The sequence below is a fragment of the Neocloeon triangulifer genome, unplaced genomic scaffold, assembly GCF_031216515.1.
Source record: "Neocloeon triangulifer isolate White Clay Creek 2 clone unplaced genomic scaffold, ASM3121651v1 ptg000010l, whole genome shotgun sequence".
Lineage (NCBI taxonomy): Eukaryota > Metazoa > Arthropoda > Insecta > Ephemeroptera > Baetidae > Neocloeon > Neocloeon triangulifer.
In genome coordinates, this window is record NW_026775552.1 from 434,763 (window position 1) to 448,997 (window position 14,235).

The 14,235-nt window shown below is 36.7% G+C and overlaps 2 protein-coding genes across 7 annotated transcripts in view; one reads left to right on the forward strand and one right to left on the reverse strand.

Moving 5' to 3' along the window:
- The window catches only part of LOC132195811 (dual specificity calcium/calmodulin-dependent 3',5'-cyclic nucleotide phosphodiesterase 1-like), a 133,054-nt gene extending 121,080 nt beyond the window's left edge, over positions 1-11,974 (forward strand). For 5 of the 6 annotated variants that reach the window (XM_059618026.1, XM_059618025.1, XM_059618029.1 and 2 more), the window contains 10 exons: positions 18-212; positions 5,066-5,315; positions 6,752-6,868; positions 6,999-7,139; positions 7,815-7,984; positions 8,206-8,367; positions 8,641-8,843; positions 8,901-9,029; positions 9,334-9,453; positions 9,713-11,974. In XM_059618026.1, the coding sequence (XP_059474009.1) occupies positions 18-212; positions 5,066-5,315; positions 6,752-6,868; positions 6,999-7,139; positions 7,815-7,984; positions 8,206-8,367; positions 8,641-8,843; positions 8,901-9,029; positions 9,334-9,453; positions 9,713-9,819 (1,594 nt within the window). In that variant the 3' untranslated portion in view covers positions 9,820-11,974. The remainder of the gene's footprint in view (positions 1-17; positions 213-5,065; positions 5,316-6,751; positions 6,869-6,998; positions 7,140-7,814; positions 7,985-8,205; positions 8,368-8,640; positions 8,844-8,900; positions 9,030-9,333; positions 9,454-9,712) is intronic. The other variant, XM_059618030.1, reaches the window with a different exon arrangement.
- On the reverse strand, positions 10,660-14,235 carry LOC132195813 (heparan sulfate 2-O-sulfotransferase pipe-like). The gene is made up of 6 exons (XM_059618035.1): positions 14,085-14,235; positions 13,878-14,025; positions 13,662-13,829; positions 13,342-13,593; positions 13,123-13,283; positions 10,660-12,924 (listed from the first exon to the last, which is right to left on the reverse strand). The coding sequence occupies exons 1-6, from the start codon at positions 14,197-14,199 to the stop codon at positions 12,758-12,760; spliced, it is 1,011 nt and encodes a 336-aa protein (XP_059474018.1). The 5' UTR covers positions 14,200-14,235; the 3' UTR covers positions 10,660-12,757.

Below are 14,235 nucleotides of genomic sequence, written 5' to 3' on the forward strand. Positions count from 1 at the left end.
CTGCGCTATGCACACAGGGCGGAGACAGGTGGCTGCCCTGGCAGGACGGGCGAGGACGAGGGCGGCAAACGCACAGGGCGGGCCCTCCTGAGGCAGCAGTCGTCGCCGCCGGCGCCGCTGGACCACCGCCACCCCGCCGCCGCACCCGCACAAGTCAGCACCCCGCAGGGGGGTCTGCGACGGAGGCGCCTCCGAGCTCCCGTGTGGGCCAGGTTCATCCGCAAAAACAACTTCCCCTCGGCTAACTGCACCCCCCACCACCCCCCCCCTCACCACCTTTCTCCGCAAAAAAACAAGCACCTTTTTCTCTCACACACGAGTCTTTCCATTCATTGTTCTTTGCTTTTATATATTCATAAATATTGTGTGCGTGCTAGTGACACACATTCAATTAGCCGGGCAAACGTGGCAACAAAATTAACCAAAATTATTCCGCAATTTTTGTAAATAAATTTTAAATTTTCACCTTTTCCTGTAATTATTTTATATTCATACAGCATTTCAAATTTTAATCCAATCTGAATTTACTTTTAAAAATAATAAAAGAACAATAATTATCTCTCAACTTTGTGGCTACAAATTGAAATAATTAATTAATTATTTTGCAATAATTAATGTGGTATCTAGTCCAAGAATTAAAAGTATTTTGCCCCAAGTAACTAGGAAAAAGTCATTCCAGCTTGAAATTTTCACCATATCTGTAACAGGTGCATCGAGACACATTTTCTGAGATTTCCTATTTGACTGAATTTATAATATCGAAAATCTACATTTCCATTATTGTTGCTAACAATAAGATTTTAACGATTGAGAGGAAATGTCTATAAATTGGCACGATTCATCCTTGATTTTGTAGGTCAATGTTTGATCTTTATAAAGTAAAAATTGGACAAAAATCCTCATTTTTCAACATTTCCGCTTTTATAAATTTTGACGCTTTGGATTTAGATGATAATTTTAAACACAAAAAGAATTCAAAATTAAATTCTCTACGAGTTTTGTATGAAACATTTTATATTTTCCCCTAAATTTTTTTCCGGAAGAGCCAAAGCTAAAATCTAATGAACAAAGTATTGACCTATGTTCAAACAAATGAAATTTTTGCCCTCAAAAATTGTCTGATTCGAGGAAGCTTGACCTTTTGAAGGCTATTTAAACTTGCTATTGATTGTACGTGAAATAGAAAAATTACTACATAAAATTAAATATATACGCCACCTTTGAAAAGAACTTTTTGAGGTCAAAAGGTAGTGATAGGGAAAATCTCAGCAAATTTGTCTCAATAGATGGTGAAAATTTCAAACTGGCATGAATTTTGTCGAGGTTGAAACCTTTGCTTCCTGGACTAATCCGCTTTAAACTTCATCACCACATTTGTTTGCGCCATGTTTGCCCGGACTGTGCTGCAGCTGCACTCGCACCTGTGGTTCCACTTCCTCGTCTTGTGCACTTGCAAGGCAAACAGTGCCGATCTGATTAGGCGTGACAGCTAGTTGTTGAAACAATGCACTTGTCAGCGTAATTAACGTCCGTGATCTCCGTCCCTGTGAGGTGAATCAATGTCGAGCTGTGCAGTACTCGCTCGTGACTCGGAAAATCGCTTGAAAATTTGTGTTCCGTTTTCAAATTGCTTCAATTTCTTTTGTGACGTTGGGTGCAAAAGCCACAAAATCTGAGAATTCCGCAAATATAAGTATATTAGTTAATGTTTGTATTAATAGAGGATCTAATTTAGATTATAATACTTTAATTAATTCACACAAAAAGTCATGTAGATCTTTCTGCGCAAAATTACTGTTGCCGCCTTAAATGTAGATTCACTTAATTTATTTTAGGTAATTTAACGTCTTGTTAATAATTCAAATCATTTTAATTGAATCATGCGCGCATTAATTTAAAAATAATAAAATGTTAAAATCTTATATAATATTTATAAATAAATCATTATAATTATCATCTATTGAAAAAATTACATTTTAATTGCAAGAATTTCAAAAAGTTATGCTTGATTTAGCTTTTTACGCTAGTTTTTAAATCGATTTGCCTTTATTTATATCGTTTTCCCCATGATTGCGTCCGTCGCATCGCATGATGAGCGCAGATATAAAAGTGCCCTCGTCTGTTGCTCCGTCCGTAGGCAATTTGCTTCTTCCGTGCCGAGGCAACACAAAGTCGGATATCGGCCGAGTCTGGCGCGATGGATGTAAAATTAATCCGCATTTATTTCCCCGAGGGCCGATTCGCAGGTGCTCATTCCAGGCAGCGTAATTGATTGGCTTTTTAACGTGTCTGAAGACGAGTCACGAGCAAGCCCTGCACCGGCGCTGATATCATTTTCCGCCACCAGCTTTTAATTTCATCTCACCAAGTCTGTTTGTTCATGTAAAATATACACTCTCTTCCATTGATAATATTTAATTAAAAAAGCGACCGCATTGATTAAAAAGAAATTAAATAATCACCTTGCTCCGAGAGCTGGCAAAATTGGATCGGCCAAAGCTGCATCGATTTTCCAGTTTCCCTCTAAAGAAGCACGATTAATTCCTTCTAATAATTCCAGACTCGCAGGTAGTGTTTTTTTTTATCTCTCTCTTTTTGATCTGCTGAATTTATTATTAAACCGCTGCTTGAAGTTCTGCGCTTGCCTTTTGTAATTTGGCGCCTCTTGATGCATAATTTAGGCCAATTACTAACCAAAAATTCTGCTTTCCCAAGGCATCCGTCTCATTTTTTGCCCATTCTAGAGTGGAGCAATTATTAATTACATAGACACACTGCCTCCTCTACATTTACACCTTCACTTCATACAAAATTTTATCACTCCTTTGAGATCGGCACGTGAAACTGATGCACGATGAAAATTAGCATCGGCGTCACCCACTCGGAAAATGCAATTGTTGGGAATTGGGTCAGCGCGCGCCGCCGTATAACTAGCCTGGATGATGGATGCGCTTTGCAAAACTACTTTCCCATTGCGAACAGGAAAATAAAGTTGTCTAGGCATTGATTAATCTGCCTTTTAAATGCATCTGTGCGACTTAATGAAAGAAAACTCGTTAAAACGGAGCATTGGAAATATGATTGGAAATTTACAAAAGGGACGAAGTTTTATAATAATCTTTAAAAGTTTGTAAATTTTAATAAGATTTATCCCAGCTTACATCAAAACTTTGCATTGAATTTAAAAGTTTAAATCATTTTCTCAGTCAGATTTATTCCTTTTGACACTTTGTTACCACATCAAATTATCCTCAGAGAAATTTCTAAAACAATAACTTTTTCCCAGTTGTCGTTGAATCAAAATTGTTATTTCCACATTTCCTGCTAGTTTTGAAAATTACTGCATTTTTTGAATAATTAAAATATTCTCCGACGTTCCATTTTCACTGTGCTGATTTAATTGAGCGCTTGATTGGAATTTCCACAGTCGAGCAGAGGCCAACGGCCCACATTCGCATCGAGGGCCCTTTTGAAAAGAAGCAGTTGCTTGATAAATTGTTTGAACGAAGCGTGCCGTGTGTTTCGCTTGCTTTTGTGAGCCACGTGGCACCGCCAGATACCACACAATAATAATAATGATAAAACCATGCTTGTGTGCTATCACCGCGCGAGCAGTATCGACCCCAGCAACTCTCACTCTTTGCATTCACGTCAGGGGCGCGTTTGGCCCAAAATTAAAATTCCCTCTGTTTACTTTTCACTTCAAATTAAAATTTTGAACTCAACGGAATTCAACGGATAATTGTAACAATAAAAATACGAATTTAGCATTTTTCGATGATTGTTTGATGACGGCAGACGCGCCCCTGTCCCGAGCCCACCATTAATCACGGCGTGATGAATGGCCCGACTTCTGGCACACTCAATGAGAACAGCTCGCAGTTGTAAAAACGAAAACGGCCCATTCATTTGATAAGCGCACGCCGCATACAGAGAGACGCCTACGCAGAAGCAACACTACTTATTTGTGTGCACGATTAGGCTTGGCAATTTTCACACAGGTCGAAATTTTCACTAATTTTTAGAAACTTTACAGGATTCATGAAGTTTTTACGCGATATATTATCTATATTAAAAGTTAAAATAATTATTAAAGTTTTCTAAATTGTTTCAATTTTTATTTAATAATATAATTGGTATTTGAAATATAACAAATAAAATTTAATACAGCTTTAAATTTTATTACATGACAGAACTATAAATTATTATAACTCTCAATACCCCTATCATCTGCCTCTAATATAAAACTTTTGATTATTTAAAAATAAAATAATTTATTTAAATTACAAATTTAAATATTTGATAATTTTAATTGCTTCTTGTTATTTCGCAAACTTCAAGAATTTTTCTTTTATTAATGATTAAGAAAACGCTTAAAATTGTTATTTAAAACCATTTTTTTACATTTGAGGTTCATAGCTTAATTGCAAACGTTTAATGATTTAAAAAAAAAATTATTTGTCAAAGTTTGATTTAGATCGTTGTACTCTTCTTGAATACCATAATTATAATGAATATCATTAAATAGGCTGGATTTTCAACATTTTTAAGAGTTAATTTTAACGTTTAGGGTAATTTTTATGCCGGCAAAACAGCTTTACTCAAATCTGAATGGAAATAGACCAACTCTAGAGAATAGATAAATTAGAAGATGCCCTAATTTTTGTTATTGTTCCAAGCCTAGTCGAATGTGATTTTTTTTTGTCAATAATTCAAATCATATAAATAGACTAATCAACTACTTTTCTGAAACGTACCTCAAAAGCAAGCAGAACGAACAATAAATAAAAAGTATAAAATTATCCCATTCATGTCCAACTTTCCACAATAGCAAAGACTCGCAAGAATTATTATTTCCCTTTGTTAAAAACGCACCCCCACACGAAACACACGTTTTTTTTAAAACCAAATTCACCTGCTCCTGTTAGCGAAACAAGCCCCGAACAAACCCCCACGATTACACACGCTGAGTCGAGGAGCCGCCGTGTTTTTCGAGCACAAAAGCAGCGCGTCCGAATTTCATGTTGGTTTGATTTTTGACTGATGGGGCGCGTGTGTCCCGCAGGCGGCTGGCGGACGAGGACGACGAGCTGAGCGAGGTGCAGCCGGACGCGGTGCCGCACGAGGTGCGCGAGTGGCTCGCGTCCACGTTCACGAGGCAGCTGGCGTCGCAGCGGCGCCGCGCCGACGAGAAGCCCAAGTTCCGCTCGGTGGCGCACGCCATCCGCGCCGGCATCTTCGTCGACCGCATCTACCGACGCATGTCCTCGGCGCCGCTCATGCAGTTCCCGCCCGAGGTCGCCAGGGCACTCAAGGTCAGTCACTCTCTCTCTCTTCAATTCACCACTCTTCATATATTTATTTCTTCTCATTCTACGACTTTCTCTTTGATCCTAGACGGGAAGTATAACAATTGTTTTTTCTCTATATTTGTTTGTCTCTGCTGCTGCTGCTGCTGATTTAAAACGCACCACAAAATGACGTGCATTTCTAGTGAGCAAAACTTGCAAGAAAACACGGAAAATTTTCATTTTTCAAACATACTTTCCATTATAATTGTCTAAATTAGCATATCTAGTGTAACAATTTAATTTTAAAAATTAATAAATGCAGAAAAGATGAAATAATAATTATTTCAAGTGTTTTTGTTTTGTCGCAGATAATTAGGCTCTTGAAGTTGGCTTTACAAACACTTTCAAACAAGAATAACAATGATTTTGACAACTTTTCGCAACAAAAATTATTGAAAAAGTGATACATTTTATTTAATCATTTTTTTTTTACTTTTTTATTTTTTGCTAAGAATTTCATTATTAAGAAAAAGCCTCGTAATGTTATAATTTGCTATAATTTGTAATGCAAAAACAAAATATATTAAAATTTTTAAAAACATTAAATAAAGGTAGTTAAAATAGTGGCAAAAAATACTGAATATTTCACATTTAATTTTTAAACAATATATTGCTCCTAAGCATGAAACAAAACAGTTACTTGAAAAAAAGTCCAATTGCACTATCAGAAAGTTAAACAAGCTGATCACAAAAATTTAAAGTCTCAAGTAATCGTTTCCTTGCTATCATATATTTCATAGATTCAGATTCACAAAATTTGAAATAATTATGGCTAGAAAATTATTCAAAAATGTTGAAAACTTCATGATAAATTGTTTTTTTTTTCTTTAAAGCTCAGATTTCTTGATGAAAACTCGATGAAGTCGGCTCGAATAATATTTTAAAAATCTCAATAAGAAATTCGTCAAATACTGACTATTTTGGTGACTAAATTTCTGTCAAATAAAAAAACAGACTAACATGCAACATATAATTATTGATTTTCACGTTTCTATGAAGATTTTTCAGTTGTTCTCTTGTAAGCCGTCGTTCTTTTCACGTTTATTGCAATCTCGTCAAAAGCACAAATATAGTTTTAAGATTGAAACTATTCTTATAGTGTGGCTAGAGAAATGTAGCAGAAAGAGTAAACCTCACTGTCCGCAGCTAAAATTAAAATAAACCAGTCACCCTTTTCGAATTCAGAAATAAAATAGGAAAGTTCAGATTGCAATTTGAACGTTCCCAGTAGCGAGCACATTAATTTACTTTTTATTTATAACGTCAAATCAGGAATAGCGAAAAAAAGAGCACGCAGTCTCAATTCAAAAATTTTAGCCGCCTCACGAAATTAGATTTGTCGCCAGAATAACAAATAATCGTTTAGAATTTGAATTTGAAAGCGGAATGTGCATTTGCAGACGCTGGACGACTGGACGTTTGACGTTTTCGCCCTGAGCGAGGCAGCCAACGGCCAACCTGTCAAGTACCTGGGCTACGACCTGCTCAACCGCTACGGAATTATCCACAAATTCAAGGTGAAATTTAGAAGAAAAAACATTTGATTGATTATATTTGTGGCAAAACATTTTTGATTGAAAATTGAAAGCAATTCTGTCAGCAACTTTTTCGATTTGAATTATTATTAATTTTTTCTCTCTCTTTTAGGTGCAGCCACAAACTCTAGAGAACTTCCTGTGCCGGGTGGAGGAAGGCTACTGTAAATACAAGAACCCGTACCACAATAACTTGCATGCAGCTGACGTAGCACAAACTGTACATTACATGCTCTGCCAAACAGGACTGATGGTGAGTCGCGTCGAGAGCAAAGTTTGATCAACGCCCTGGGCTTTGCGAAAATTCGGAGCAAGTCAGTCAACGTTTGCTCCGATCTCGCGGCTTGTGCGCGCAGCCACGTCAAATGAAATTTCCCCGTTTGCTTGAAAAGAGCCACGCACGCCTAAAGTGCATGGGCAAATGGATAAAGTTGTTTACGGCTTTGTTGTTGATTATTGCTTCCTGTGTAAGATTTTATTTCCCTCTAATGCGAAATTTTAGACTCAACAATTAAAGGAAATACTTCACTCTGAGAAAATTTGCTATTTGCTTACAAATATAATTTTATTGTTGTTTCGAATCACTTATTTTTATACACATCAAAATGTTTCATCTTTTTTTTTTTTACTTGATAACTTTCATTTTTAATTAATGAGTTAATTGCAAAATGCTTTTAAGATTAATTGATAATTATAGACATGACATGATCCATATCTCCGTCATGTGAAACATGCAACAGGATAATTGTACCATTTTTTAAGTACTAATTAACATGATCCATATTAATTAATCTGGTTAATGAATTATTCAAGTGCCTTTTTAAATGATTAAAAATATTTAAATTAAATGAAGCTTCAAAATTTTGGTTTAAACAAATCTACCTCCAGAGTTTTTCTTTTTTGCAAATTAAATGTGTTTTGATTTCAGAATTGGCTGTCGGACTTGGAGATTTTCGCGACACTGGTGGCGGCCGTGGTGCACGACCTCGAGCACACCGGCACCACCAACAACTTCCACGTGATGGCCCAGTCGGACACGGCCCTGCTCTACAACGACCGCGCCGTCCTCGAGAACCATCACGCCAGCGCCACCTTCAGGTCAGTGCGTATGCAACCCGTTGAGCGTCTCTGACCGTGCGGTTGCATACGTTGGATTTTCGCAGGCGTTTACGCTTCCAAGATTGTCAAAATCAAAGTTTAATTTTTAAAGCAACGAGAGTGATTAAACTCGCGCATTTTAATGAATTCTTTTCTCGTCTTTTGTTTGAATTTTTTATTTATTTATGCTTCATTTAAGTTAAGCTCAAGTTTCGTTGCAGAATATTGAAGGAGGAAGAGAACAACATTCTGTCCCACTTGTCTCGCGAAGAGTATCGCGAGTTCAGAACTCTGGTGATTGACATGGTGCTCGCCACAGACATGAGTTTCCACTTCCAACAGCTCAAAAACATGCGCAACCTGCTCACTTTAGCAGAGCCCAGGTAAATTATGCATTGTTCGATCAGTGTCAAAAGACTTTCACGTGCCCCTTTCGTGCCCAAATTTACATGACATGGGCTTAGATTGACTTTAAATAACGCTTTTCAGCTTTAAAACAATATTTCAAAGCCAGAAAATTGAAATTTTGATCTTTATTCTGATTGAAAATAAAACTATAATTTGAGATCTATTGATTAAAAATCACCCTTTTCTTTACGAATTTATTCTTATTATAAAATATTAAATTGGGCGAAATGTTTATTTTGAAATTACAGTATAGACAAGTCGAAAGCGTTGTCGTTGGTGCTGCATTGCTGCGACATTTCTCACCCTGCCAAGCGGTGGACCGAGCATCACCAATGGACTTCGCTGCTGCTCGAAGAGTTCTTCCTGCAGGGCGACAAAGAGTCGGAACTGGGTCTGCCTTTCAGCCCGTTGTGCGACCGCAACAACACCCTCGTCGCCGAGAGCCAAATCGGTATACAACTTTCTCTTGTCCCTTTGTTTTCGCTTTTGAAATTCCCCGACTTGGCAGGCTTCATCGAGTTCATTGTCGAACCCAGCATGGGCGTGTGTAGCGACATGCTCGACTACATTTTGGCGCCGCTCAACGCCTCCTCCGCCGGCTCCACGCAACCCAGCACCACAAGCATAATTGAAGAAGGTACGATTCCAATTTGTCCATAATTGAAATCAAATTTCAAGGAAAACATTCAATCGAATTTTAAGACATTTTATCTCAGCCTCCTTATTTTAAAGAACTCGTTTTATTGCAATAGTCAAATCAAGTCTTTACACAAAAAATGTGGTGTTTAAAACTCCTAACAAATGAATAAATTTGTGTCTATTGTTGAAAAGAATCGTTTAGACTATTCTAATTAAGAGATATTATTTTTTTAACTAGAATTTTAATAAAGACTAAAAAATGCAACTGCTTTTTACATTATTACTTTATGTGAATTTTTCAGGCGAAGAAAACAGCAGTGCAAGTTCAACAGCACAGTCGCCAGCACCTTTTGTTCTTAAAAAACCGTGGGTTTCTTGCCTCAGTGAAAACAAAAGGTCTTGGAAGGACCAAGCAGTGAAAGGTATCAAAATTCAAATCAAATTTAATCTTGTGTCTTTTTAAACTTCTCAATCATTTCCCTTAAGATCAATTTTTTATGTAGACTTTAATTTCCCATCTTAATTGGAGCGATGTGAACGTGGTTTGGTGGAATTTTTATCAATGTTGGTTTAGCCTATTTTTGAGGAAAACATTTTTCCGTTTAGAAAATTGCCATACGAAAAAACTTGTTAATTTAGATGATTTTTAATTATTTAACTTATTTGCTTTTTTTTCTTCAGACGCAGACGCAAGAGCGCTTCAGAAAAAATTGGAAGAGGAGGCGGCGGCTGCGGCGGCTGAGGTCAAAGAGCCCACCGAGTGCCCTGAAGTTCAAAACGAGGAGTAAAAATAATGAGCAGTGTGACCAAAACCGTTTGTTTTTTTTCTCTGACAAATGGCGTTTCGATTTGGCGCCAAAGGTTTTGTACGAGTCGAGGCTTCTTCATCAAACACCAATAAGTGAACGCTGAACGTGTGTGCTCTGGTTTTTCGCCAAACAAGAAAATGTTTCTGTTGAAAACGTAAAAGAAAGAACTCGTGTATTTAAAATGTTGACGATCGTGACTCGGGCAATAAACACTCGATGTCTGGAAGCACTGCATGCACCCTTTGAAACTACTGCACCCTTTCAATTCTATCTCCGCCGTATTTATTAATATTAAAAAAACTCTACTTAACAAACGACAAGCTTATATATTTATAAAAAGTATCAATTCCATTCGGCCAGAGGGCAATGTTCCAAAAGCGACCCGGAGCGTAATTTATTTGTAAACTAAAATCTATAGAAATAACAAAACGATTGTGATCTACTTTACATATATCTTACAAAAGTTCATTGGAAAATTGATCACGGAAAGTTGCTTCTTATTATTATTTTTGGTGTTTTGTCATTGATGGGGTTGGTGGGTCGGCGCCGAGTGGCGAATGGAATTTGCATATGAGACTGATATGCCTCGTTTGTACTTCAATCTCTCTCCTTCTGTTGCTGTGGTTCTCGTTTTGTACAGTGTGTGAAGAAGAAAGTCTGGTTCATTCGAGAGCTGCGTGACTGTTCAGGGCGTGCAAATTTTAATGGTTAAAAAATAAAAATAAAATACACAACCAGAAGGAAAGACACTCACTTTTCTCTCTTTATCTGCGTGTGTTGATTTGGTAATTTATTGTGTTCTCTGTATAATTTTAATTTTAGTGACACATACTTGGATGTTGCGGGTATATAATACAAAAAAAAAATATGTACGAAAGCGATTCACCAATAATTTTGGTGGGTGGTTTTGCGAGCGCGCGTTTAATTTTAAAAGTGTTGCGTGAATTCATGAAAATAAGCATGAAATAAATGCGTAATAAATTAAATCCTCTCGCTTATTTTGCTAAAACTCTCACACACGTTTCCACTTGATAAACCAAGAGAGCCGTAAGCAGCACAAAACTAGACTATCGATGTTCATATGTAAAAAATATAATATATACATAAATATTCGCTTGAAAATGTATTCGGAATGCACTTTGTATCTCTCTGAAAAATCTCACTACTGCGGCAGCTGGTTTGCTGCACAATTTAAGTCCACCAAGAATTTATCGTAGCGATTAGAAATTAATAACAAACACTCAAATGGAACTCGTTACACTTGCAAATTAACGTAGGATTTACTAAATCGATTTGCACACATTTTCACTTGCAAATTCAGCTTCTGGCATTTTACTACTACTATAGAGTGTGTTTTAAAGAAAGGGACCATGAGAGACTCACTTATTGTCATGATGGAAAAAGCTGGCTTTTCTCTACTTAATTGTTTTGAAATTTTTCAGTTCGTTCACAAAAATGATGCATTTCGATATTGATTGCGGCTCACCTGCATTAATTGCACCTCTCTGATATAATATTAAGCCATTTCAAGCGAGGGATCAAACCCCTGATGCGGCGAGCCAAAATAGTAGTTTTTGGCTCACACACATCTTGTCAAATATATATTCACAAAACGGTTGTGTGGATTTGAAAATAGTCGAAAATATTTACAAAATAAAAAAATAGCCGTGTGTGAAAGTGAGTGGAACTAATTTTCTTTTGCTTTGAATCAGGCTCATCAAACTGGCTGGCTTAGCTGAAATTATAATTACCCATTCCTTCAGTGTTAAGTGGTGGATCACATAATTATTACTAACGCGACTGTTTCCTCTGGCAAAATACTACGTTGGCAATAATGGTAAATTTTTCACAAAATTTTAATCGCGGTTGTTGAAATATATTCTCAACCCTTCTCTTGCCAGTGCTACCTGTGAATCGGTGTCAACCCTGCCTGAAATGTTGACCCTTTCCATCTCCTCTCGTTCTCGATAAGGAATGAAAAATTGTTGATAGAAATCTCCTTGAGCAAAAAAGTATTCAAATAATATCCCTCTCTATGATTATTACGCTTAAAACTGCTGTCTAGTAGGACAAGATCAAACATTGCCAAGCTTTAAACACATTTCTACAATTTCATGAAAGGAACGGACGACATTCACTAAAGAAACTCAAATTAAAGTCGTAAATTTGGATCATTATTTAAAATTCAGTCTTTGAGAGTTTGACACATGACAAAAAATTTTGTAGGAAGAAGGGATCAAGGAAAGCGAGCGCGAGTATATTTAGATAAATATATCCACGGTGTACGTCATGATTGTGATAAAAACAGTGGTGTTGAAACTATTTCAGTGAGAGACACACGCAAACTTCACGTTTCAAATCCACATCAAAATACACACGCATAAACTACGTCAAGTAAATAGTAAAAAAAATATATATATATATGAGATACGGTTTACTGTGTGTGCGGCAAACTCCATATACAAGCATAACTGTACACAAAATTGTACATATATTGAAAAAAATAAAGCATCAATATATCATTCTCTCGTGATAGAGATTTTGAGCCAAAAGAGGGCGACATCAAACAAAATTATTTGCTCTCTGACAACGAGTAGGCTCGAAAATTGCGTTGGACCGTTCAAAATATTATGTATTTAATTTATTTCAAATCTTCATTAAAATTGTTGATGCTCAAAAGCATGCAAATTTTAATTGACAAAATAATCCAAAAGAGCTGAAAGTTGATGTTGAAAGTCTTGTTTGAAGATGTTTGTATTAAAAAAGGAATTTTTTTTTGAGTTGACTGTACATAATGATGATTATTATATTCTTTGTGGGAATCACATATATGAGAATAATAATTATTGTAACTCGTCTCTTTGTAGAGTGTAAGAAACAAATAAACAGAGATTTAAACCATAGCATGGAAAATGGTTTACTTTAAGGTGGAGTTACCCTGAACAGATTTCAGCTGCAGCATCAACCTTTGAAGGGCAAATTCGTAAAGCTCATAGTCCGAACGGAACTGGCGCTTCAGCACTTTCAGGGCTCGGAGTGACGGCTCTGGATGAGGAAGGGACTTTTTCACTTTTTCTGTCACGTCTGAAAATTTCACAATCAAAAGTTTCAATCTATTTGCGCAATGCTCGTAGAATAAAGTACCGATAAAAATAATGTTCCCGACCAAAACTTGTTTAATTTTAATACAATAAATAAATAAATAAATTATAGTTATAATTTTTTTTTCAAATTAAAAATAAGATTAAAATATTTTTATGAAAATAAATTATTTTAGAGTACCTTGATGTTTGTAAAGTGCCAAGATCCCTGTGAGGTATTTTGGCACGTAGGCTTCCATCACTTTCAGCGACTCTTTCATCAACTCCAAAATTCCTACAACGGAGTACTCGGTCTCCAAAACCCTCTTTGCCCTTTGCAGAGCTGCTCTGCTGTTCAATATCCTAAAAAACGTATATTTTTTATTTTCTTCTCAAATCATATTCAAACGAAGCCACTTACAGGCACTCAGGATCTGATCCACAGAAGTAAGCGACAGCAGTTTCGTAAGACTGGCCGTCTTGAAATTTACACTCCGGAAGACCGTGCAAGACGCACTCTCCGAAAACATCCTGCACCGAGTCCTTAAGCATGACACGACTGTCAGGGTCGGCCAGCAATTGGTTTGACATTTGTTGCGAATAGAAAAGGGACGCTGCTCTTGCTGCCGGATCTCGGAGGAAATTGATGTACGCTGGTCGGTAGACTCGGAACCTATGTAAAATTCAAAAGTTTTTGTATTTTCATATTTTTCTTATTAATTTAAAAAAAATCATATATACCTTGTAAAGTTTATATAGTAAATTGTTCTATCAAAAGAAAATGGGAAGAAGAAGAGTTTTTTCTCGCTCATGAGGTCATGGACAAACATTTTTTCTTCCTCGTAGGTCAATTGTCGGTAATCAAGTTCCTTTGACGATCTGTGAATGAATCCTCTGATGTGTCCCAGCCTAAATATTCTTGGTTATTTATTGAATTGAAATTTTTTATGAATATACTCTGTAAGTAGCGATTTTAAGGTAGTTCCTCCACTTCTTGGTATTCGGTTGTAAATCAGCATTAGCGGGTGATTCGGCGTCCTGTTGAGAGCCGACGGCTCTGAATCTATTCTTCTTGTGGCGTCCCAATCAAAGCGGTTGATGGAGTCTTTGGTATAATTTCCTTGGTTTTTGAAAAATGACTTGAAAAGAAAGTTCTCTACTCACCGAGAGTCTTTAGAGACAAAACGCAAAACAGAATGAACATAAATTTTGTGAGTAAGAATAGGAAGATAAGTGGCCTTTTGTTGGCCCTCAAAAAGTCCCATCCGCGCACTTGCATGTTGCACTAGCACATTCAAAAAGCAACTGCTGAGAG